Source organism: Triticum aestivum, chromosome 4B (assembly GCF_018294505.1).
Source record: "Triticum aestivum cultivar Chinese Spring chromosome 4B, IWGSC CS RefSeq v2.1, whole genome shotgun sequence".
Lineage (NCBI taxonomy): Eukaryota > Viridiplantae > Streptophyta > Magnoliopsida > Poales > Poaceae > Triticum > Triticum aestivum.
This window is the reverse complement of record NC_057804.1, coordinates 412,967,687-412,994,252: the sequence shown is the minus strand read 5'-3', so window position 1 is coordinate 412,994,252 and position 26,566 is coordinate 412,967,687. Positions and strand designations below refer to the sequence as shown.

Below are 26,566 nucleotides of genomic sequence, written 5' to 3'. Positions count from 1 at the left end.
GCACTGGTCTCATTCCCAGGACGAGGTACTGTCTATGAAATCACATGACAATTTGAACTTCTACTTTTCCGCATGTGCCTTACGGATCTTTTTTGCAGGAAATCTGCTCGAAGAAGAATTCCGATTTGAAAAGAACGACAGGATATCGCAAATATGCTGCCCGCTGCTTTGCTCTTGTTAGTATATGTTGTCCTGTATCACTGCACTTGCATACATACCTAGTTCATTATGTGACAGCAGTATGCATGATATCTTGCTTATCAATTGTTCGCTCCAAATTATCTGATCTGTATGAATGGTTACATTAGTGTAGAATATATCCAATGCCAATGAATTTTTTAGCTCTGCATTGTTCTTATAAGTACATGTTGTCCTTTATCAGGGTACCTATATTTACTGGTAGTTGTTCATGCACCATCACTCTGCAGCTTATTTTCCTTTGTCGTCCACTTTCTACACACCAGATCTATATTTACTCTTACCATAAGGTTGGTACTGAAGAAGTTTAGCTGTGCATTGCTCTTGGTTGTATCTTTTAACTGTATCGCTGCACTTACATTTATAGCTACTTGGTTATGTAGCATCACTCTTCATCTTATCTTAAATATTCTCCATTTTTTCGTATGTTATCACATCTATATTTACTCTTAACAAAATGTAGAATAAAGGCAATGCTTATGAAGAAGATTCTGTGGTAAACTTCTTGAATTGTCCCCCCCCCCATCAGCATGGACAAGGGCTTTATAGAGCCTGTCTTCACAAATAATGTAAGTTTGTCCTTCTCAAGCCTTCAAACTTTGTTGTGTATATTTGGTTAGGCATGACTGCAACAGCTGTTTATTTTTGGTGTTTGCATCAAATTGCATGTTTAAAGTTTATTATGTAGTTCATAAACAAAAGTTTGTCCTTCTCAATTTAAAGTTTCAGTTGTACAACCAAGTTCCTTCTTCATACCATATAAATTAAACTACACAGAGCAAGTGATCTTCTTTTGCACTGCATGTATGCTTTTGTTCTTCATCCGTAATTCAGTGGTGTGGTGAACCTACCCACTACAGCATAATGTCATACTCTGTAATGTCTTAACTATGAACAATGTCATATCATTCTACTATTATTTAAACCGTCTCTTTATTTGCCAATCTGAAATGGGATAAATTGACAGCACACTAACCATTGATACTTATGAGTTCTTGATCTGTAATCCAGTGGTGTCGTGAAGCTGCCAACTCCTTCACAATGTCATTTCCTGCCATGTCTTGACCTGAACAATACCATATTGTGTTAATGCAATTTTAAACTATGTCACTTTATTCGTCAGTAAGAAATGTGATGAATTGTCAGCACTGATACTTTTATGTGCAAAACATGTCATCTATCTGTTTGTTTATCTTTCAGAGTGAGGAAGATATAAGTGTTGAACAAGCGCAGTCTCATCAGCTTGCTCAGCTGCTTGCGCTGCAGCTCCCTAGCAGGGCTAACCTTTCTTGAACTCTATTGAAGTGCTATCAGTTTTGTATATTATTTTGTTGGCATGTTTATTTGCACTGGGTGGCGATCTTTGATGCACAGTGTATGTAATCTGCTGTCTGCTTGTCTTTATTATCATAGTGGCGAACTTGATGCCCATTGGATGTAATATGCCGTAATTTCTTTATTGTATAGTCTAGGTTTTTTCTTATTCACGATGCTGCAGTTATTTTACTGTATATATATCCTGTCTTCGCAGTAAACCGGCCAAACCGTAAAATTACGGTACATAATCGGGTCGTCATGCAATCATGATGTATGATCCGCATCATGGGCCCCGTCATCTTGGTCCGTTAAAAGGCCAAAAGTAAACTGTCCCACTAGTAGATTCGGGCCTTTAATAGGCTGAGTAACCCCCGGCCATCTTTTCGCAAGAAAACTCAATGGGCTTTTAGGAGGCTGAGAAGTAGGTTGGGCCTGAAACGTGCCGAACAACTCACGAGCCGGCAGCAGCCCGAAATGGACCCCGGCCCATGATTGTGCGAATCAAATCACGGGCTTTTAACAGGCCAAAATTGTCTCGGTCCTTGTTTGGCCCAATCAGATATCGGTTGTGAGCAGGCCGGATGCAAACCGGGCCATAGTTAGGCCCAACTATATGACAGGCTTTTAACATGCCGAAATAAATATAGGGCCAAAATGTTAAACGGGCCCTTAACAGGCAGAAACTAATATCAGGCCGAATTACTAAATGGGCTTTTAGCAAGCGGTCCCAAAAGCATAGCGTCCAGTTGACGGGCCGAATCTGATATGGGCCATAATTTAGCCCAAAGCCTCTTAAAGGGCCGGACCTGATCTAGGCCGTAATTTGGCCCAGAACGTGGTAGGATTTTAACGGGCCGGATCTCACATGGGCCATTATTAGGCCCGGAACATGGTAGGCCATTAATGGACTGGATCAAATATGGGACGGCATTTGGTCCAAAACATGGCAGCCAGTTAATGGGCCGTCCTACTAGGGTCCTCAAAATCTTGTGGGCCTACAGCTGGGTCGGCCCATTAATATCGGCGAAATCTCGTGGGCCTTTAGCTGGGCCGGCCCATTATGATCTGCAAGAATCTTGTGGGCCTTTACCTGGGCCGGCCCATTATGGCACACAAAAATCTTGTGGGCATTTACCTAGGCCGGCCCATTATGGCCCGCAAAATCTTATGGGCCTTTAGCTGGGCCGACCCATTATGGTCCGCAAAATCTCATGGGCCTTTAGCTGGGCCGGCCCATTATGGTCCGCAAAATCTTGTGGGCCTTTAGTTGGGCCGGCCCATTTAAACTTGATGGGCCGGTCCACGTTTCAACATATCATAGGCGCGTCTCGCCCATTGGATGAGTGACACATGTGACAACGCGGAGCTGACACGTGTCTACTCCAGCCAATGATGATTTTACACGTGGAAAATCCCCATTGGTCGGAGCTATTAACGGGTTATTGGATCCAAAATCCAACCCGATAGCTTAATGGCGTTTCGTTACGGTGGATGCCACGTGTTGGTCACCCTTGACGGAAGCACTTCTATGACGCGCGATTTATCGTCATGGAAGTGGACACTTCCATGATGATAATTTTGGTAATGTCATGGAACACTTCTACAACAGCACATGTATGACTATCTTGATTCTGTCATAAAATCGTCATGGATGTACATGCATGACAAAAAACGCGACCTACTATGACAAACACGTATCATCACGGAAGTGTATTTTTTTGTAGTGTAACTTTGCGCTTTTCTATCAATTGCTCAGCAGTAATTTGTTTTTCCACGATATGCTTTCTTAAGAGAGATCTAGTGAAACCTATGGCCCCCGGGTCTATTTTTCATCATATATTTTCAGATTTATAAACCAAAAACCCAAAAATACCTCGTTGAGTTCTATTTGCTTTTATTTTGTTTTATGTTTTAGTAGTCTTTTATATCTATCTCTATCATATCTCATCCTTGCAAGTGACCGTGAAGGGATTGACAACCCCTTTATCGCGTTGGGTGCAAGTGTTTGATTGTTTGTGCAGGTGCATAGATTGGAGACTTGCTTGTACCTCCTACTAGATTGATACCTTGGTTCCCAAACTGAGGGAAATACTTATCTCTACTTCGCTGCATCACCATTTCCTCTTCAAGGGAAAAACCAACGCAAGCTCAAGAAGTAGAAGCCACCAATGTTAGTGCTAAAACTTGCAGATCTCAAGTAGGGGCTCCCAAGCTTGGTGATCTGTGGTAACAGGGAGAGTAGGGACACGATGTTTTACTCAGGTTCATTCTTAATGGGGTAAACCCTAAGTCCCGCTTCTTATATATTGGTTGTAATGGGATACAAAGTGCATATTGATCTTCCTCGAGATTGTATGAGTTTTTCTAAGCTCTAAACCTTGCGAATGTGTCTACATACTAAACCATACAGACGCTGGGGGTACCTAGGGTTTACACATGGTCGGTTACAACGTAGGAATAAACATGCCAACTATTCAAATGCGTTTGAAGTGTGCGCCTTCAGGAGATCTTCATCTTGATTACGCCGAGGGCAAGGGCGAGCATGGCCATTCATCAATCTTCGGTGGGTCCTCGGCCTTGTCCATAGCCGGCGTACTGGCGTGGCAAAGACCCCCTAATCCAGGACACAGTAGGCACGAGGACCCAGCGATGGTCGGGGACACCCTCCAGAGCAGTAGAGAAGGCAGAGAGGGGCACATGGTACGGTGGACTGGGAGGGGCGTGGAGAGCCCGGAGCTGCATGGTGAGACATGCCGGGAGCGTTGTGCGCACTGCGTCACCGGGCGGCGGGAACGGCGCGGAGCCAGAGCTTCCGCCTCCGCCCCTTTCAAAATCCATGACCGACGTAAAAGTGATGTAGACAGTGAGCTCCTCCATGTCGCCCGGCCCCGCCCCGCGCAACAACGACTCCCAGTCTCCGTCCTCGGCGGACGTTGCGCTGTTGTCGGAACACGACATGGATCAGAAGGGGAGAGGACGAGACGGAAAGGGGGCGGCCGAGAGTGGAGTGAGCTTTGACTGCGGTCTAGGCCTCTAGGGTTTGTCTGGAATGGGGTTATATGTGCGGTCCGTGTGAGCCAAGGTGGGTCGGTACGATGTGGTCGACAGGCCCGAGCGCGTCTGTCCCTCTTCATAACTGCCCTAGATTAGGGTTGGGTTTGAGTGGTGTCGGCCAGACGGAGCAAGCCCATATTTAAGCGCTCATAATTCGCTCATACACTAACCCCTATGAACAAACAAGCACACCCTACCCCTAAGAGCACATTCGAGAGATTTAGCCGGCATATCTTGAGATATACGAAGCCATCATAGATGCCTCGTAGTCGACGAGAATGTCTCCTCCCATTGAACGTGCATCGTCGAAAATACTAAAATAAATCAAGAAAAAATGCATGCACCATGATTTAAACCCTGAGGCATTGTTCGGTTAATCCCCACCACAAGAGGATTGGAGAGGATTGGAGGGGTCTGATGTGGATTTTGACTTGCTGGGGATTTAATCCCTGCCAATGTGCTCCAAACCCCTTGAAACCCAGTGAAACCGAACAAGGCCTGATGGGATGGGGATACCACTCTTCTCCTGACTAGCCAACCACTGATTGGTTCGTGCGCATGTGATGCGTTGGATGTGTTCTCTTCGTTCTTGGCCACCCCCCTCCATTTCCTCCCCACATCAAGGATCAGTCCTGCCCCAATCGCTCTCTCTCCAAACACACACCTACTCGTTTTTGCTGTGCCCAATTAAGTCCCTCCTCTGTTTCTCTGTTCCATCCTCCCTTCTCAAAGATTCAAACAAAAGCTTCACAAGGACAAGGATGAGCTCCTTGAGCTCCATTGCCGTCTCAAGAAGTATAGGAGACGGTACACGAAGCCACATGTTGTGACTTGTGATCCCTCACGACACCGCCATTGGTGACTGGTGATCCTAAGCACCCCGCATTCTCTTCTTCCACCTTGTCTTTAGATCGGGTCCGGCGGGAGCCGTGAGCCACCACACCATGCATGCTGCCATCAACTACGCAGCCCTGTCGCCCCTGCAGCTCCCGCTCCCCTACCTGCCACCCCCACTGCCGCCATTACTGCCGCTGCTGTCGCCGCCGCCTCCGGCGACCGTCGATGCAGGCTTTCAGAGCAGGATCAGCCCCAAGATCCTTCTCATCGTCTTGATCTTGGCCGTGATCTTCTTTGTCTCCGGCCTCCTCCACTTGCTCGTCTGGTTGTTGTTCCGCCCGACGCCGCGTGACCCTGGCGACGCCGGGAGCAGCGCCGCGAACGCGACCGCCTTCCACGGGCAGCTTCAGCAGCTGTTCCATCTCCATGACGCCGGCGTCGACCAGTCTTTCATCGACGCGCTGCCGGTATTTCTCTACGGCGCGGTCGTGGGCGCTGGAGGGAAGGACCCCTTCGATTGTGCGGTCTGCTTGTGTGAGTTCGCCGACGACGACCGCCTCCGCCTGCTCCCCAAGTGCAGCCACGCCTTCCACGTCGAATGCATCGACACGTGGCTTCTATCGCACTCTACGTGCCCGCTCTGCCGCTGCAGCCTCCTGGCCGACTTCTCGCCGTGCGGCGGGGGCTGCAGCTCGCTGGTGTTTGTGCTCGAGTCTGGCTCGGAGGGCTCCGTCTCCGGCCGCGTCGACCGGCCGCCCCCTGCTCACCTCAGCCTGGTCATGGAGCAAGACGAAGGATGTGAAAGTCAGACGCACTCAGATGTCAAGGAGAAGGACGAGGTAGTCGTCCCCGTGAAGCTCGGCAAGTTCAGGAGCCAGGCGACGGAAGGAGGCGCGGGATGCAGCTCCAACCCCGACCAAGATGTGAGGCGGTGCTACTCCATGGGGACCTATGAGTACGTCATGGACCAGAGCTCCCTGCTCCGTGTATCCGTGAAGCCGCCGGCGGCCATGCTGTCGAAGCCCACGATGGACAAGAAAGAGAGCTTTTCCATCTCCAAGATATGGATGCGGGGTGGGCTGCGGAGGAAGGACGGCAGCGCGGCCCCGTCAGGCTCGTCGTCGCGCCGCGCGTCGTCGTTCCGGCTGCCCTCGGCGCTCCAGCGCGCGGCGAGCGACATCGGGGCGCCGAAGCGGCGGGCGGACGTGGTGAGCCCCGTCACCGAGTCCGAGTACAACGTGTCGGCGTGGGACAAGAGCGGGAGCGGCAGCGTCGTGGATTGGGACGTGGAATCCGGCACGGCCGCCGGCGGGCTGAGGTCGAGGGCGGACGAGGCGCCTTCGTTCGCGAGGCGGACGCTGCTGTGGATCAGAGGCCACCAGTGAGAAGAGAAGGTCGCAGAGTTCTTTGCTCCCCTGCTCCGAGCTGGGATGGATCCAGATTATCAGCGCGCTGGTTTGCTCTTTTTCTGTTCGATCCGTGAGATTTGAACCATTTTGCGTGGGTGGAATGCAGGGTTAATGGTTTTACAGCTCAGAGTTTTTGAGATGTCTCTGCATCCGCAGAGCGTTCCTTTCACTATCGTGTGTTAATGTGCATTGCTTCGACTAGGTTTTCTCCGATCAAAGGTGCCGGCCTGCACCGATATCCCGCGTTATGAATTTCAAGGTTGAGAGAGCAAACATGCTTGCAAAAAACAACATTCAGAGTGCGGCAATTTAGAATGTCAGCCATCTCAATTACGCATTCAACTCCTTAGTTTTTCATTCATGGCTGGGCTCTACCCTGGATCCGGACGCGCAAGAGCTGCCGGATTTTGAAAAGCAAATTTCTTTCATAATAATAATAATGCGTGGGGTGGCCATCCCACTTGTGCTGCTGGCTAGTACCTACTTTCCTGCATCACATTGAATCCTCCTCGCCTACTTCAATCGAAGAACACTCGCATAATTGCGGCCTTGAATGCCAGAGACGGTTGGCTGGTGGACTTTTTTTGGTTGGTCGACGCTTTAATGTCTCGTCCTCCATAGTAATAACTTCTCCAACCCGAAACGAGTAAATATCTGTATTTTTGGGGAGCTTCAGTGCCGAATTGGCGCTAAAACACGCGATGGGCGCTGCCCATTTAGCACCTCCCTTCCCACGATCAGGTTTTCAACCTACTTTTCTCTATTTTCCTGACGGCTGCCAAGCATTTGAGTAATATGATGCGGAGAGAGTAGTCTCTTATGTTGTACCGCTAAGGCGGTGTCTGTAACCAAACTCTCTTCTTAATTAATGACATGGAAAATCTTTTGCCTCATTTCGAAAGAAAAACTTTTCTGTATTTTCAGATGCTTTTTTATGAACCCCTGAAAAGGGTTTTTTTAATTAAATATGAATCTCATGAAGTTCAACAATCCTACAAAATGTGAATGAATTTTAAAAAATCCCCATAGTTTAAAAAATATTTATGTATTCCAAAATATCCACAAATTTAAAAAATGTGCATGAAGGGTTCATCAATTTAAAAAATATTCACAAAAAATGACAATACTCAGACATTTAAGAATTATCACGAATTAAAAAATAAAAGGAGAAAATAAAACAAAATGAAAAAAAGAAAGAAAATACCAAAAAGAAAAGAAACAAGGCTAAAGCTTTTGGAATCTTCCCAAAACCAGTGAAAGAGAGACTACATGGGCCTGTTGACGAGTCCAATTTTTGCGTCATGTTTTACATTTTATTTTGTACCTTAGTATTAGGATTTTCGTGGATTTTATCGCATTCCCGCAGCCTTTTATTTGTTTTCACCAGGATTTTAGCTGCGGGATTATTTTGAGGCACAAGAGAAGAATCCCAAGGATAAGGTGTAAAAATCATGTTAATTGGCGTGATAAAAGACTACCATAAAAAGGAGAAGTCGAATGGAGAAGAAAGAAAACACAACAGAGGTTCAAAGAGCAGTGAGATGATAATAAAGTGCGCCAAATGAGTAGGGAATTTTGGAGGACGAGCTCCATCGAGCTAAATTTTTTTTAAAGAAAAATCGCATTTTGAAGTTAGAGAAATATGTAAAACACATTCTACACTTCATATGGATATATTCTACATGTGTATAAATTCTAAAGATGAAATACATTATGATAGAGATACACAAAAAAGACAAATTCATGCATTTTTAATAGTGAACCGTGTGTGTACTGGCCACCATTTCAAAATCACAATTTTGTCTTTTTAGTGTAGCTCTCACCATAATGTATGTCATCTTCAAATTTCACACACATTTGTATGAAGGTGTGTGACTTTTTCAAAAAAGAATAGAACTTCAAAGTGTGATTATTTATTATTATTATTAAACTTCAAAATGTGCTTTTTGATGATTATTATTATTATTATTATTATTATTATTATTATTATTATTATTATTATTACTATATTGTATATTATTTTAAACGAGCTCCATGGAGCTCGTCCTCCATTTAGCATTTTCTGCGGCAAATGGCTTTCCCTCCGAAGAAAAAACAGGTTAGGTACCAGCATTACCGTAACTCGCTTTATTATGGAGTGGAATACATTTCCTTAGTTAATCCGGACAGAAGGATGAAACTGTCCTATGTTGACGTATATGGGTATGATTGGGACCCGAACGGAAGCATATAAGTTATCAATTGTCATTAGCCCGCGCCCTCTTAGTCCTGTCGTCGACGCCATCATTGAGCACGAAATCGCCGGAGTTGTAGCCGACACGGTTGCCTGCCTCCGCCGCCTGTCGTGCGGTTGGATAGCCACGGCCCGGCTGTTTGTGTTGGCAAATCTTTGGAGGACGTCCCTTGTACGCCTTGCAGATGTAGGCTACGAAGTCCCCGAAGTTCTGAAACGAACGATCTCGTCACTATTTAACAAGTACTACATGTGCGTAAACTGGATTTAAAACTTGATTTAAAACTTGAGAAGAGTGGCTGTTGCTCACGTCGTACAGCGGCTTGCTATCAACCACCACCCACGGAACGGACGTGTGCCGAGGCAGGAGCGCGTCTGTCTGTCTCCCGTACTTGAGCGAAAGCTGGAAGGAGCAAACAAAGTGCCAACACTATGGTTAGTTATTATCTAGCCATAAAATGTAGTATGCGACTGATACCACAACGCAGCGGCATAGGATTAGTACCGGACCTTGTGGCCATGCTCACTCTTGTAGCACTCCATGACAGGCTTGGGGTTAAGCCCTTGCTTCTGGAAGCACGACTGCCACTCCTGGTGCTTGTACTCCATCGCCAGCTCCTCCACGCAGTTGATGAAACCGAAATGCACTTTCTGCAACCAGCAACAGCTAGCTATCAGCATCATATCCGGCATGAAGCTGTGAGGAGAGACGATGATGGATGAGACGCGAATGAATTACCACATCCGGCCAGGCGTCGATGGCGCAAGCCTCCACGGTGTTGAGAAGGCATTCATCGGGGCCATGCTGCATGCAACAAGCCAGTATCCCAACAACGTTTTTATGAGTATCAGCACCATGCACCGCCAAACAGTCGGTAATTAGACAGTGCTAATTCACACCTCAGAAACCCAGAACCCAAAAAGATCTAGCACTATAGTGCGGCGATGGCGCACCTGACATGTGATGGCGCCGTGCGCGTCGACCTTGGCGTTGCCGTAGGGAACCAGGGTGAGGTCCGCGGCGTCGAGGAGCCCGTCCTTGAAGACTCTGGCGAGGCTGTCCACCATGAACTGAAATGAGTCGGAGCACAGAGACTCGTAGTAGAGCTCCATGCGCACCTTCCCGTTTCCCGCCGCGACGACGTCGCCCGCTGAGGAGGCGCCGCCGATCAGCAGGAGGAGCGCGGCGAGGAGGAGGAAATGGTGCAGCAGGCGGGCGGCCATGGTTTTCGCTCCTCCGGTTGATCAATGGGCAGAGGGTGCAAGGCGAAAGTCGCCGTCGGGAGCTCCGAGCCTTGATGAAGTGGAGGAGCTTGGCAATGGGGGGTTTATATTGGCGATTAGCGTGAGGCTGGTGGCCAGCGAGGTGGTTTAAAGGTCAAACTACAATTACTCCACTCCATGTTCTACACAATCTAATGAACCTTGTTTCTATTGGAAGAAGTTTGCCACTCTAGGCAAGAACTCAATGCGAACATTTCCTTTCAGAACGGGATCGCGTAAACCAGTAGGCAAATGACCGCTAGAGGATTGCCAGTAGTGGCGTTTCTACTTCTAGAAGCTAGCAAAATACAAAACCTCAAAGGAAGTGGCTTGCAATTAATTAGTAAACCATTCCGTAAGATGGAAACTGCAAGAGAATTCTACGGTAGCACGGCTGGTAGTGGAGCCTAAACTTGTGTTGTGCACATAAACCAAGCCATTACTCAACCCGGACTCTCGGAGGAATATAGGCGGCAACTGCTGGCCATGTCATCTTATCTTTCCTTTTTTTAGAGTCACAAAACCATGTTTTTTGTTGGCCATTTCATCAGAATATGTAAATGATCTCGCTGTTATATGATGAATAGTGTTTTTTCATGTAACTGAAAACCAAATCGGGTAATTTTCGTACGAACGGAAGCAAAAGATTTGGCTCATCCATCATGCTTAATGACTCCCCAGCACTTCTTGAAAAAAAACGTATGGGAATCCGTCCGGACCGAAAGCCTTGTCACTAGGCATCTTCTTAATAGCCTCCCAAACCTCCTCTGCCCGGTGATAGCAACATCAAAGACTTGCATGAAATGCAAGTCAAGTGGTTGTAAGTTGAGCTCATCCCAATTAACGTCAAAGTTGCTCTTGTCCCCTTTCTCCATGACCTTGAAGAAGTGGTCATGTATAATCTTCTGTTTTTCCCCATGCTCGGTTACCCATCCGTCTGCATGATTGAACTGGTGGATGTTGTTTTTCCTTCTTCGAGCATTGATGTGGCGGTGCAAAAGTTCATGTGGGTGTCACCATCTTTAAGATTTGCAATCCTAGCACATTGGCTCTTTCTAGCCCTTTGAAGCACGACCAAACTAATCACCCTCTGCGTGAGCCCAGCGTGGAGATCAAGCTCCTGAGGGGAGAGGAAGCACACTTCATGCGCAATGTCGAGTCGAAGTATCACAAGAAGGGTCGCATCAAAATGGATCTTGGCCTTGGAGAAAAGGTTTTTACTCCACTCGGTGAACGAAGCACTGTTTTCTTGTGCTTATGATGCAAGATAGGATATGGCTCCGTGTGGGGCACATGTTCACTCCACGCCTTTTGGACGACCTCATGAAATCAAGGCAAAGAAACCCAAAAATTCTCAAACTTGAAGGATCGCGGTCTCCTAGGCCCCTTGTCATCGTCAAGCAGAAGAGGGCAATGGTCGGAGAGGGAAGAAGACAAAGTGTGCAACACATGGGTGTTGAAGGTTGTGTCCCACTCGGCATTGCAAAAAGAGTCGAAGCTTGCATAAGGTTGGGTCAGCCCTCTCATTGCTCCACGTGAAATGCCTATTCTGAAAACGAATCTCCTTGAGCTCGCAAGACTGCAAGGTGGCTCGGCAGCGCAAGGTGGCTCGGCAGCGGTTAATCCTACTAATTTTAACATTCCGCTTGTTCTTGTCCCAAGCACGATAAATCTCATTGAAGTCCCCAGAGGCTAGTCACGCCACACCCGGCAAGGGCTTGTGGCTGATCATCTTGGCAAAGAAGGCATCTTTGCAAGCGGACTTGGTGGGACCATAGACGGACGTGATTTTGAAGCCCATCACCATAGCGTACGTTGGATACTGCAGAGGGGGTGATTAGGGTTGCACAGTGATTACCCCCTCTTAAAAGCAAAATAATTCATACTATATATTTAACATAAATCATCTATAGGGTTGGAATTTAAATTCAAAATTCATGAGGTAAACGAGCAACTTGTTACTCGACTCGAGTCGACTTGAACTCGGTGACTAACAAGCCAAGTTGAGTTCTAATCTGAGCTCTTTAACAGAATGAGTTTAATGAGATGAGCTATTGTTACTCGTTTTGCTCATTAAGCTCATTAAACAGAAAGGGCGCGAGATGAGTAATAATATTGTTGTTGATTGTTATAATTTGTGGAGTGCACCAAGTGTCCCTTTAGTGTAAAATTTGTAAATTGTTGTGATCTGTGAAAAGAAAACTATGTTTGTAGATACATTTTTGTAGATTAATTGTATACATAATACGTATATTTTGTTCTTTACGTTTATAACGAGTTAAACGAGCTAGCTCGAGGGTTACACAAGTTGAGCAGGATGATATTGAGCTTGTTATGTTAGTCGAGCCAAGCTAATGTGTTATCTTAACCACCTCTAACTAGTCTGAGCCGAGCTGGTTCAACTCGACTTGAATTCCAGCTGCAATCATCTAATAAATCATTACTACTTTAGAACTATTTATTGGAATTATGATGAGGTTTAGACATGTTACTTCCAAGGGCGTTCCCCTCTTTACGAAAAAATAATTATAGTGTTACTTTCAGAAAATTTGAACTGGTGTATGGAAGTTATGTTGTACAGTGTATGTATTGTATATGTAAACCACGCCAGGCCCCACTGCTAAGATCGTAGGTCCACCACTGTCTGTGCACCTCCGTACGTATTAACATGAACAGAAAGATAAAACTGCCAATGCTCTCCATATTAACTTGTACAGTAATTGACATCACCATAGCCCACTTTATTATCGGGTGATGTACATCTCCATAATTAACCTGAACAGAACAGTGAAACTGCCCTATATTCACGTATATCGACGTATGTATATTAGCCCCGAAAGGCAAACATGATAATTTATCAGTTGTCATCAGCCCGCGGCACCTCAATCTCGTCCACAACGCCATCGTCGAGCTCGAAACCGCCGGAGTTGTAGCTGACACCGTTGCCTGCCTCCACCACGGTCGGATAGTGACGGTCCGGCTCCTGGCAAATCTTGGGAGGACGTCCCTTGTATGCCTTGCAGACGTAAGATACGAAGTCCCCGTCGTCCTATAACAAACGAGCTCTTCATAATTCAAGAAGTGGCATGTGCATACATGGTGAAATTCAGACATGATAAACAAAACTGGATCTAAAACTCGTGGGAAGGAAGAGTGGGTGTCGCTTACCCGCGGCTTGCCATCTACCACCACCTGTGGGACCCGCTGAGCGGAGGCACAAGCGCACCAGTCTGTTTCCCATACTTGAGTGAAAGCTGGATGGAGCAAACAACACTCTGGTTAGCAATGCAACTATAAAATGTAGAGTACGTACTACAGTATTACTAATATGTGATTGATACTAGTAGTACAATACAACGCAACTTCATAGGAACAGAACGGACCTTGTGGCCGTGCTCACTCTTGTAGCACTCCGTGACAGCCTTGGGGTCGAGCCCCAGTTTGTTTTCGATAAAGGGCTTTTCATTGAATTGAACTATCGAGTTGATACAACCGCATCAAAAATAACCCGGCCTCTGCATATCTAGATGCACACAGCCAAAGTATCAGATCCCAAAAAACAAAACAAAAAGGCGGAACGCCAGCAGTAGCGAAAAAAAGATAAAAGAGGCCTAAGGTGATGCCGGGCCTATCCGAAGGTCACACCGCCATCCATAGGGGTAGAAAATGTCCCTGGCCGAGCACTCCAACCGGGTAGAAGCCATCATAAATAAGTCTCTGTCCTCCGGCCTCTGCAGGATAGACCACATACGGAGCCATCACGAGCATATATGAATTACCTGCATAGGAGATGAAACACTTTTATGATTAAAAACAATATCATTCCTGGTTAGCCACAACGCCCAACATAAGGCAGCCGCCCCCGCAAGAATGTGCTTAGAAAATTGTTTATCTATTCCCCTCAGCCAATTCCCGAACATATTCCGTACGCTGCATGGAGGGTATAGATTCGAAGCAATTTGGACTATTGCCCATACCGATCTAGCGAATTTGCAATCAAAAAATAGGTGTTTAATGGATTCATTATGATTGCAAAAAACACATTTTTTGCTGCCTTGCCAGTTTCGTCGAGCTAAATTATCCCTAGTTAAGATAACTCCTTTGTTGAGAAACCAAAGGAAAATCTTCACTCTTAGAGGAATCTTAAGCTTCCACAATTTTCTATTATCAGATGGAACCTCGTTATGAACCAGTGCATCGTACATGGATTTAACCGAAAATCTTCCGTTCAGATGCAGGTTCCATTTAAAGATGTCCGATTCAGCCGACAGTTGGACAGCTTCCAAACGAGTCAGCAGATCGTTCCATGCATTCAAACGAGGTCCAGAAATCGTTCTGCGAAAAGAAATATCCGGGTTTACTTGTCCCAATACCTGCTTGATCGTGACAAACTTATGTCTAACTATTCGATATAAGCTTGGGTATTGCACATTTAGAGGAGTAGTCCCTAGCCAGGTGTCTTCCCAGAATCGAATCTGGGAGCCATCCCTGACAGAGAAGGTGCCAAATTGGAAGAAGAATTCCTTAGCTTTCATAACCCCACTCCAAAAATGAGAGTCGCCTGGTTTCCAGTAAACCTGGGAGATTGCTTTGGACCCAACGTATTTATTACGAATGATCTCCTGCCAAACACCATCCTCAGTGAGTAATTTGTATACCCATTTGCTGAGCAATGAAATGTTTTTGATCTCAAGATCCTGGATTCCGAGTCCCCCTTGACTTTTGGGCCGACATATAATATTCCACCTAGCCAAGCGATATTTCTTTTTTTTCATTTTCACTCTGCCAAAAAAACCTTGATCTAAAATAATCAAGGCGTTGGAGAACACCTTTTGGCAGATGAAAAAAAGATAGCATATAAAGAACCATGTTGGTAAGTACCGAGTTGATAAGAACTAGTCGGCCCCCATAGGACAGGAGTTTGGCCTTCCAGCTCGCCAACCGTTTCTCCAGTCTTTCTTCAACATGTTTCCATTCAGCGATTGTCAAACGCCGATAATGAATAGGAATACCTAGATATCTAATCGGAAAATGGCCTAAATGGCATCCAAATATCTCTGCATAATCTTGTGAATTTTCTGCGGCTTCGCCAAAACAGAATAGTTCACTCTTACGAAAGTTTATCTTCAGGCCCGAGAGCTCCTCAAAAGCACATAATACCAATTTCAGGTTTCTGGCCTTTTCAAGGTCGTGATCCAAAAACAGAATTGTGTCGTCCGCGTACTGCAAAATTGAGAGGCCTCCTTCTACTAGATGAGGAATGACCCCGGTGATTAGTCCAGCTAGTTTGGCCCTCTCGATGAGAGTAACTAGCATATCAGCCACGATGTTGAAAAGGATAGGAGATGCGGGGTCGCCTTGACGAAGCCCCTTCCTAGTCTGGAAATAATTGCCTATGTCATCGTTGACCTTGATAGCCACACTACCTCCAGACACAAAACTCTCAACCCATCGGCACCAAGTGTCAGAAAACCCTTTCATGCGAAGAGTTTGGAGCAAAAAAGGCCACTTCACCTTATCATAAGCTTTCTCGAAGTCAATCTTAAAGATGACACCGTTCAACTTTTACGGTGAAGCTCATGAACTGTTTCATGGAGAACAGCAACACCGTCTAAGATGTTCCGTCCTTGCATGAAAGCCGTCTGAGAAGGTTTCACTACATGGTCTGCGACCCCATTCAGACGGTTGGTCGCGACCTTGGTGAAAATCTTAAAGCTCACGTTTAATAAGCAAATCGGTCTATACTGTTGAATCCGATTGGCATCCTTTGTCTTTGGTAAAAGAATAATTTCACCAAAATTTATTCTGGAGATGTCTAGTCTATGAGCATGCAGTTCATTAAACAATTGAACTAGATCAGACTTTAACATATCCCAAAAAAATTGATAAAACTCCGCCAGAAAACCATCCGGTCCCGGAGATTTGTTATGATCCATTTGGAAAACCGCAGTCCGAATTTCCTCCTCGGTGAATGTAGAGGTTAGGAATTCATTTTCCGCAGCCGAAACTTGCTGAATGTCATGACAAAGAGACTCATCCAACTCCAGCGTAGTTTCCGAGGACGGACCAAACAAGTCTTTATAGTATTTTGTAATAAAGTCCTTGAGCGGACCGTCCCCCTCAATGCGGCCCTCATCCTGATCCAGGGTGAAAATTCGTTTCTTTCTATGTCTACCATTGGCTAACATTTGGAAGTACTTCGTGTTATCATCCCCAAGTACCAGCGAGTCAGTCTTGCACCGTTGGTACCATTTGATCTCCTCTTCGCGTAAGAGATGGGCTAGCTGCTCATTGAGATGACTTTTTTGTTCAATCTCGTCCGCAGATAAAAGCCTCACCTCCGCGGTTTTATCTAAGGAGTCTATCAAGACGGATAGTCGCAACTTCTCTTTCTTATAAATCCCGGCGGTATGTTTAGCCCAGCCACGGAGGAATTGGCGCAACACCCTAATGCGATTGTTCCAACGCTGAATCGGTGTATCGCCCCGTGTTGGGCGTAACCACACCTTTTTAACCAAATCCGGGAAGCCCTCTCTAGTGAGCCACCCCAGTTCAAATTTAAACTGATGGCGGCTCGACGTGGTAGCAGGTTGGCCAAAATCAGTGAGCAAAGGAGCATGGTCCGATAAGGCCTCAATTCTCTCCAAAGCTCTTACTGATGCTAATGGATATTTAAATTCCCAGTCTGTAGTGACTAGGACCCGATCGAGTTTTTCGAAAGTCGGGGTAGATCTATTGTTGGCCCAGGTAAATTGACGCCCCGAGAGGGAGAGTTCCCGCAGATCAAGACTGTCAATGACCACATTAAAAAGAAAGGGCCATCGAGTGTCGAACCTGTCATTGTTTTTATCCTGCCTATACCGCAGAATATTGAAGTCCCCTCCAAGTAACATGGGGTGAGGATTTTCTCTGCAGGTGTTGACAAGTTCTTTTAGGAAGGCCGCTTTAAATTCATCTTGAGCGGCTCCATATACGGCAACCAGATTCCAAATGAAATTATCAGACTTATTTCTCAGGTGGAATTTAATATGATACTCCCCCTTTGAAGTTGACAGAAGTTCCAAGTAAGTAGAGTGTATTCCTAAAAGGATACCTCCGAACCTCCCTGAAGGCGGCAGGATATGCCATTCGTAATCTTTGCCACATGAAAAATGGTCCAAATCACGCGATAGAAAGTCGCGCTTACTGCACTTAGATATTGCCACGAAGTCGAGGGCATGATCTCTAACGCAATCGGAAATATGTTTATACTTAGCCAAGTCCCCAAGACCTCTACTATTCCAAAACATTCCTTTCATGGGGAAACTTTGTTACGTTTGGATACTTTGGTCTTCTTCTTAGGGCGCCCCTTTTTACTGCCAGAGTTAGACTTGTTCTTACGAACCGATGCAACGAGCTCATAAAGCATCGTATCACGCATGGTGTCTTCAAAGTCTACCTCTGTAGTATCATTAACTAGATGAGGGAGGAGTCTGCCTCCAGGGTTGGCATCGGACTCCTCATCCTCCTCATCTGAAACTAATGGGTCCGCCATGATAAGCGTTTTAGGAGCAACCGTAAACCGGTCGACCTCCATTTGCTTAAGAGCTTTAACTGAGAAATCAACTACTGCATCATTTTTACCCAAAGATATACCAAGACTAGCAATATTTGAAGACATTTTGGCTTTATCAAAAGATAGAAATGATTTGCATGAAGACGTACCATCAAAGTCGAGATTCCGCGATGCCGTTCTACGCATGGCCCTCTGCATGGAATCCTCATCGGTGGCAGAGGCCCCATCAGCCCCCACGACGTGGCGGCCGCTACGTCTAGGCGTTGAAGACAGCTCCGAAGCAGCCCGCATCGCAGAGGTCCGGAAGGGAGGAGTAGACGGCTCCGGCAACACAGCGGTAATCGAAGAACAGAGCAGATGGCCCTCCAAAACAGGGGCGGCAAGAGCAGCCTCCTCGTCCCCCGGTGGCGACGCTTGAGACAGCGCCGGCCTCGGCGATGCAGAGGGGGACCGTGAAGGCTGCAGCTCACTCTCCGGGGCAGCGATCGAAGGAGCAGCCTGCTCAACCTGCGACGGCGGTACTGAAGACATCACCCGAAGCGTCGCCAACACCGACTCATGATCTGCACGCACCGCCGGTGAAAAGATGACACCCCGACGACCTGAAGAGCGGGAAGAAGCTGATGTCGGTGTCGTGAGGTGCTCGATAGCATCGTCCGCCGGTGATCCCAGCGCCAAGGGCGTCACTGGCCCATCCTCCCGTGTCCGAATAGCTGCCATGGGCATAGCCTCCGGTTGAGAGGGTGGTGGCGGTGCAAAGCCAGCAGGCGGTGAAGGGATGCGGGACGGCTCAAGCTCCGAAGCCGCCGGAGGCTCCCCCAACGAACGTCGCGATGTCAAGCATGGAGGAGTGCTGGCATAAGCGGGCACGGAAGCAGTGGTTTGCATTGGAACCACACCTCCCGAGGAAGAGGATGCCGCCGCATTGGCGGACGCCGAAGACGCTTTCGGCCTCTTGCTCTTATCAACAGCCCCAGAAGTGTCCTCTCGATCGAAATCCTTGTCCCCATCCATATCATCTCCATGTTCCCACACACGAGGCACAAAGTCAGCATCCACACGGAAATTATCATCTTCCAGGGTGTACCGGAATTCATAGCCCTTCTTCTGAACAACCACGTCCGACGTGAGGGAGTTAACAGGGCTCATCTTAAAAGCATCAAGATTTAGCACTCCAACCTGAATTCTCATGATACCTCGACGGCGCAAGCATAGGAGGTCGACGTCAAGGGTGGCACCAATGACAGAGCCAACTGCCCAGAGACCCAAGAAATGCCGGAGTGCATGAGGAACTCCATGTACATGCACCCAAACTGGAAGAAGCTCAAAACGATTCGGTATTTCCTCGGAATGACAAGCCTTGAACTCCAGAGTGACATTGTGCGATTTGATGAAGACCGTGAAACCAGTAACTCTCAGAAGCACCTCGTCGCTGGGAAAAGACATGATAAAGGCATTCTGGCCATGCGGAATAGCCTCCCACGTCCATTGTTGCTGATATTGAGCGATCTTAGCAACCTCGGCCTCCACTATGCTTGAAGAGATAGAGCCTCCCGATATCGTAACGATGGCCGTTGGTGAGGATTGCGGTGCGAGGTCTGCCCTGCAAACGTTGTCAGGCATCAGAAAGAAGGCCATGCTCTCAGTCCCATAGCCACAAAGCATCGCCGTCGGCTTCGGCATCTTGAGAGCTGGGCACCGCCTAGTAGTCATCGGGTGGTTCGCTTTGTTGCAGATGAAGCAATACTGCTGAGTTACACAATCTGAAGCCACATGTCCTGCCGACTGACACTTAGTACACCATAACTTGGTCAGAACCGTGTTTGCCCCGGGAGCAGGTGCAACCTAAGTCGCGTCCTGTTGCTGTTGAGGCGGTGCCATAGAACGAGCAGCATTCACATTAGTCCCCGGGACCGAGGCCGTAGCGCCTTGCACAACATGATAAGGAAGAGTGGGAGGAGGAGCGATAAACGGGGCGTTTCCGGCACGGTTCTTAGGCCGGTTACCTTTTCCACCCTTCGGTTTCCTAGGACGGATAGTTCCTGTCTGGACTCCGGTCGCCGAGTTTGCCAGGACGGCGTTAAAAGCCATAGGATGGACAGCATTGGGGCCTTGGTTCTGTTGCAATGGAGGTCCGGCTGGTTGATATTGGTACACCGGTGCCATCTGCTGCATATACCCCGGCGACGCATGATACATCGGCTGCTGCTGAAAAAACTGCTGCGGCATCTGGTACATGTGATGTAGCTGCTGCCCCGGCGCTGTAGGCTGTTGGGGAATCGGCATGGGACCTGTAGAAGAGGAAGAAGGCATGACGGGAGGGAACACCCCCGGCGCGAAGCCAGGGGCGCCGCCCGACGAGGAACCGTCAGCGGGGTTGGGCGCGGCGGCTGCAGGTCGAGGCAACCCGAAGCCTGGCGGTGCGGACGCATCACGGGCCATCCCCGAGCAAACGGCGGCCAGGAAAGAACGAGGTAGACTAGGGTTGGATCGAAGCTTGTCCCTGTTCCACATATGAGACAGCCAACGGTTAAGATTAACCATGCGTAACGAACAGTTAGGATGCGACGTACCTGAGGCTGGGAGTGGGCCCAGGCCCATCAATCGCGCCGACTCTGCCGGCGAAACACCAGACGACGGCGTGGTCGACGTCGCGGGCTGCATGAACGCCGTCGCCCTCGCCAGACCGGCCAAAGGCAAGGCATCGCCCAGGGTTCGGGTGGGAGAGATTCTGGGGGGAGGAAGAGGCCCGATCCATGGCCGAACCAGAGATTTGGATGTAGCCGGCGCCCTCACGAGATGACGAGCAGCCGCCGGTGACCCCATCGAATGAGAAACCGGCGAGGTCGAGGGGCCGCTAGCCTCCAGAGCGCAGGTCGTCTGGGCCGAAACTCGCCGAGAAGACGGTCGCTCTCAAACTCGAGAGGCCGGAGTAGGATACCCGATATCCGCCCAGAACTCGGCGGCCAGCTCCTCGTCGGTCTTGCGCCGACGAGATGCCTCAGATGTCTCGGCTGTGGAGGAGTCATCTTCGCCATCCTGAGCGCGAAGACAGGAGAAGCGCGATCCAGATCCAGCAGGCGCCGGCGCAGACCACCCCGGTGCCAAGGTCAGACGCCGGCGGGTGGAGACCCGCATCAGATCAGATCTCAGCCAAGACTGACTCCAACATGGCTGCCCATTTCCTTCTTTCAGCCCCAGTTTGTGGAAGCACGACTCCCACTCCCCTTGTGTTTCGTTCAACACGAGGCCCTCCACGCAGTTGATGAAACCGAAATGCACATTCTGCAACCAACAACAGCTACTGGCTATCATATCCGGACAGGACAGGGGTGAAGAAGCTGTGAGGAGGGAGAGACGATGATGAGATGCGAACTGACTGAATTACCACGTCCGGCCATGCGTCGATGGCGCAAGCCTCCACGGTGTTGAGAAGGCATTCCTCGGGGCCATGCTGCATGCAACAAGCCAGTATCATCCCAACGTTAGTATATCAGCATCTCCCGAAACGAACCGAGAACGTACTTATAAATAACCAAAGGAAGAAGGAGAAGAGAGCACAATTGATAGGTGAACGATGGCGCACCTCACAGGTGATCGTGCCGTCCTTGCCGACCTCGGCGTTGCCGTAGGGGACGAGAGCCACGTCCGCGGCCTCCAGGAGGCGGTCTTCCAAGGCTTCGGCGAGGCGGTCCGTCACGAACAGCGCTGAGGGGGGGCACAGGGACTCGTAGTAGATCTCAACGGGCACCTTCCCGTTCCCTGACGCGACGGCGTCGCCGGCCGCGCTAGCTGAAGAGGGGGCGCCGATCAACAGAAGGAGCGCGGCGAGGAGGCGGAAATGGTGCAGGCGGGCGGCCATGGTGGACAATGTAGAGGGAGGCGAAGGTTGCCGTCGGGAGCTCGGAGCTTGGATGAATGGAGGAAAGAGCTTGGCAGCGGTGGGTTTATATAGGCGATTAGGGTCGCCACGTGTTTAGCGAGGTAGTTTAAAGGCCAAACTGACGACCATCCTCTCTGTGCCTGTCAGTGTGCAGCGACGTTGTGCATGTCTGAAGGGTGTCAATTGATGAGTGGTTCCCACCATTTTATCTTACGAGCATCTGCCATCTGCACTATAAAACGATGACCCAAATCGGCAGAAATGGTTCCCACAACACTATTAATCAAAGTGAACCTTGTTTCTTCTGGAAGAGTTTGTACTCGGTGCCAAACATTTCCTTCATAACATCGAGATGGCAAATGATCGATGGAGGATTGGTATTGGCGTTTCTAAAAGCTAGAAAAAACAAAACCTCAAAGGAGATGGCTTACATTTTTTAATTTGTAACCATTCCATAAGCCGAAAACTTCAAGAGAATTCTACGGTAGCATGGTTGGTGGTGGAGCCTAAACTCGTATTCTGCCCATCAACCAAGACATACACGGTAATTGTTGACTGGCACTATGTTTTATCTTTCATTTTTAGAATCGCAAACCATGATTCTCTGCCGGCTCGTTGTAGCGTGTTAGCATAGCATTAATACTACTTCATAGAGATAATGAAGGATAACACTCGTCTTAGCTCTAGAGTAATTAAGACAAGGCAACCAAGCGTGTTGCGTTGCACTACAAATATATTCAGTGTTTTTTTTTGCAGGAATAAATATATATTCAATGGATCTTCCTACAAGGCAGAAACAAACATTTCCTTCATAACATCAAGATGGCAAATGATCTATGGAGGATTGGTAGTGGCGTTTCTATAAAAGCTAGAAAAAACAAAACCTTTTTTTTCGAGGGTACGCAAATTGCGTACCTTAGCTTTATAGAAGGAGAGAAATACAGCCATACAACCACATCTACCTCTCGCTGCGAACAACGAGCGTAGCACAACTCCACACCCGACACAAACAAGGACAACCACACACGACTACACACTACGACATACAAGAGCCTACCCAAAACCGAAAGCCTCGCCACGTCTCGCCCGACGCCGGTGATCACCGAAAAACAGCAACTCCAGCTTTCTTGGTAGAGCCAGCGACGACCGTACATAGCGCCAGAGAAGAACAGTCCGAGCAGCGGTGCACGCCAGAGGAACGCAACATAGGGCCTCTTATCTCCCAGCACAAAGCTCCCAACAGAGAAACGGCGTCAGAAGACACCGCCATCGTGCTGATCCTACGAATCAAGGCTTTCGCCCCGGAGATGGTTGCCGATACAAGGCAACGTGGAAAATGGCGCTACACTCGGCGACGCCTCTAGGACGGGGAATGACACTCACGGGTGTCATCGACGCCGGTCCGACCAAGGCCGAACAGAATTTTCATCCGTAGCATTGCACATTTCCACGCCTCCAAGATTTCGGCCAGCCCCGAAAGATGTCTCTCACCGCCAACACCACAGCCACTTGCAGTCGGAGCCACACATCACTGCCGAGGAAGCACGCCTCAAGCCACCACCTTCAGCACACTAGAAACCACAGCAACCACCAATCGATGCAGGGACCAGATCCGTCGCGATGGCCTTCACCCACACCTAGGGACTGCCACACAGATGGATCTGACCCGCACCATCAACCACACTTCGACGCCCACTTCACCGAGGCATCACCGCCGGCACCTCACACGTAGGTGGTCGGGCGCCCGCTGCTCACCAGGGCCCTGCCTAGCCGAGCCTCGCGGCGCCGCCGCCTCCGACGAAATCAGCGCACCACCCACATCCACTCTCCCGCTGCACCCCTCGTGCAGATCCAGGGAAGCGTCGTCAAGCATCCCGCCGTGAACCAGCCTCCCGCAGCACCCCACCGGGAGCCATCCGACGCGCCAGATCTGACCTGACCTGGCCGAAGAACAGCAGCCCCTCCACACCTCCAGACAGGGCCAGGACCGTCCGTGACGGCCATCACCTACTCCAAGGGACGGCCTTGCAAGGACCCCAGCACCAAGGGCCCAGATCGGACCCGAAACGCCCAGATCTGACCAGCTCCACTGTGGACAGCATCACGCCGGCACCACTAGGAGAGCTCCGCCGCTCACCACGCGGCCCACAGGTGGCCGGCCGCTTGCTGCTCGCCAGGAGCACCCGCCTAGCCGATCCATCGAAGCACCGCCACCAACCTGGCATGTAGCTCGCGCCGCCGCCTCTAGCACGCCGCCGAGCCCGTCCGCCACCAGCGCATGGCTGCCCTTCTCCGCCAGGTCCGCCGCTCCTCCGCGCCTCCTGCCGTGCGCCGGCGACGCCGCGCCACTGCCCACACCGCCACCCGCGCCGCCCATGGGACAACCCGCCTCCGTGCGAAGGGGAACCGTCGAGGCGCGCCGTCCTCGCCCGCCGCCTTTGGCAGCCGGGCATGGCCGCCACCGCCGGCACCGGCGGCAGCAGCGGCCGGGGGAGGGAGGGGGGAAACGGCTGCTCGCTCGATCTAGGGTTGGGGCCTCCGGAGTCGCTCGCAAAAAAAACTCAAAGGAGGTGGCTTGCAGTTAATTTGTAACCATTCCATAAGCCGAAAACTTCAAGAGAATTCTACGGAAGCATGGTTGGTGGTGGAGCCCAAACTTGTGTTTTGCCCATCAACCAAGACATATGCGGCAATTGCTGACTGGCACTATGTTTTATCTTCCATTTTTAGAATCGCAAACCATGATTCTTTGCCGGCTCGTTGTAGCGTGTTAGCATAGCATTAGTACTACTTCATAGAGATAATGAGGGATAACACTCGTCTTAGCTCTAGAGTAATTAAGACAAGGCAACCAAGCATGTTGCGTTGCACTACAAATTTATTTCCTGTTTTTCTTTGCGGGAAAAAATATATATTCAATGGATCTTCGTACAAGGCAGAAACAAACATTTTCTTCATAACATCAAGATGGCAAATGACCGATGGAGGATTGGTAGTGGCGTTTCTAAAAGCTAGAAAAAACAAAACCTCAAAGGAGGTGGCTTGTAGTTAATTTGTAACCATTTCATAAGCCGAAAACTTCAAGAGAATTCTACGGTAGCATGGTTGGTGGTGGAGCCTAAACTTGTGTTCTGCCCATCAATCAAGACATACGCTGCAATTGCTGACTGGCACTATGTTTTATCTTTCATTTTTAGAATCGCAAACCATGATTCTCTGCCGGCTTGTTGTAGCGTGTTAGCATAGCATTAGTACTATTTTATAGAGATAATGAGGGACAACACTCGTCTTAGCTCTAGAGTAATTAAGACAAGGCAACCAAGTGTGTTGTGTTGCACTACAAATTTATTCAGTGTTTTTTCTTTGCGGGGAAAAATATATATTCATTTGATCTTCATACAAGGCAGGAACAAACATTTCCTTCATAACATCAAGATGGCAAATGACCGATGGAGGATTGGTAGCAGAGTTTCTAAAAGTTAGAAAAAACAAAACCTCAAAGGGGGTGGCTTGCAGTTAATTTGTAACCATTCCATAAGCCGAAAACTTCAAGAAAATTCTATGGTAGCATGGTTGGTGGTGGAGCCTAAACTTGTGTTCTCCCCATCAACCAAGACATACGCGGCAATTGCTGACTGGCATTATGTTTTATCTTCCATTTTTAGAATCGCAAACCATGATTCTCTGTCGGCTCGTCGTAATGTGTTAGCATAGCATTAGTACTACTTCATAGAGATAATGAGGGATAACACTCGTCTTAGCTCTAGAGTAATTAAGACAAGGCAACCAAGCGTGTTGCGTTGCACTACAAATTTATTCAGTGTTTTTCTTTGCAGGGAAAAATATAGATTCAGTGGATCTTCGCACAAGGTAGAAACAAACATTTTCTTCACAACATCAAGATGGCAAATAACCGATGCAGGATCGGTAGTGGCGTTTCTAAAAGCTAGAAAAAACAAAACCTCCAAGGAGATGGATTGCAGTTAATTTGTAACCATTCCATAAGCCAAAAACTTCAAGAGAATTCTACCGTAGCATGGTTGGTGGTGGAGCCTAAACTTGTGTTCTGCCCATCAACCAAGACATACGCGGCAATTGCTGACTAGCACTATATTTTATCTTCCATTTTTAGAATCGCACTTCATGATTCTCTGCCGACTCGTTGTAGTGTGTTAGCATAGCATTAGTACTACTTCATAGAGATAATGAGGGATAACACTCGTCTTAGCTCTAGAGTAATTCAGTGTTTTTTCTTTCCGGGGAAAAATATATATTCAGTGGATCTTCATACAAGGCAGAAACAATCGTTTCTTTCATAACATCAAGATGGCAAATGACCGATGGAGAATTGGTAGTGGCGTTTCTAAAAGCTAGAAAAAACAAAACCTCAAAGGAGGTGGCTTGCAGTTAATTTGTAACCATTCCATAAGCCGAAAACTCCAAGAGAATTCTACGGTAGCATGGTTGGTGGTGGAGCCTAAACTTGTGTTCTGCCCATCAATCAAGACATACGCTGCAATTGCTGACTGGCACTATGTTTTATCTTTCATTTTTAGAATCACAAACCATGATTCTCTGCCGGCTTGTTGTAGCGTGTTAGCATAGCATTAGTACTATTTTATAGAGATAATGAGGGATAACACTCGTCTTAGCTCTAGAGTAATTAAGACAAGGCAACCAAGCGTGTTGTGTTGCACTACAAATTTATTTAGTGTTTTTTCTTTGCGGGGAAAATATATATTCAGTGGATCTTCGTACAAGGCAGAAACAAACAGAGAGAGAAAAAATGGCGAATGTGGTGCGTTAAATGTTATACG

At 48.2% G+C, this 26,566-nt stretch overlaps 2 protein-coding genes and 1 pseudogene across 2 annotated transcripts; 1 reads left to right on the top strand and 2 right to left on the bottom strand.

The window, feature by feature from the left end:
• The first annotated feature begins 4,894 nt into the window (after nt 1–4,894).
• Nucleotides 4,895–7,320, top strand: LOC123092430 (RING-H2 finger protein ATL13). Its single transcript, XM_044514208.1, has one exon. The coding sequence runs from the start codon at nt 5,514–5,516 to the stop codon at nt 6,789–6,791; it is 1,278 nt and encodes a 425-aa protein (XP_044370143.1). The 5' UTR covers nt 4,895–5,513; the 3' UTR covers nt 6,792–7,320.
• A 1,599-nt stretch (nt 7,321–8,919) lies between these two features.
• Nucleotides 8,920–10,358, bottom strand: LOC123094911 (gamma-interferon-responsive lysosomal thiol protein). Its single transcript, XM_044516781.1, has 5 exons — nt 10,003–10,358; nt 9,788–9,853; nt 9,559–9,699; nt 9,359–9,451; nt 8,920–9,259 (listed from the first exon to the last, which is right to left on the bottom strand). The coding sequence occupies exons 1-5, from the start codon at nt 10,270–10,272 to the stop codon at nt 9,053–9,055; spliced, it is 777 nt and encodes a 258-aa protein (XP_044372716.1). The 5' UTR covers nt 10,273–10,358; the 3' UTR covers nt 8,920–9,052.
• Nucleotides 10,359–13,056: 2,698 nt separating this feature from the next.
• Nucleotides 13,057–21,728, bottom strand: LOC123094910 (gamma-interferon-responsive lysosomal thiol protein-like; annotated as a pseudogene).
• Between the last annotated feature and the right edge of the window lie 4,838 nt (nt 21,729–26,566).

Coding starts and splice junctions, on each gene's coding strand:
- LOC123092430 (XM_044514208.1), top strand. CDS start 5,514: ATGCATGCTGCCATCAACTACGCAGCCCTGTCGCCCCTGCAGCTCCCG.
- LOC123094911 (XM_044516781.1), bottom strand. CDS start 10,272: ATGGCCGCCCGCCTGCTGCACCATTTCCTCCTCCTCGCCGCGCTCCTC. Junction 9,854..10,002: donor ACGGCGCCATCACATGTCAG/GTGCGCCATCGC, acceptor TGTTGCATGCAG/CATGGCCCCGATGAATGCCT. Junction 9,260..9,358: donor ATAGCAAGCCGCTGTACGAC/GTGAGCAACAGC, acceptor CGTTCGTTTCAG/AACTTCGGGGACTTCGTAGC.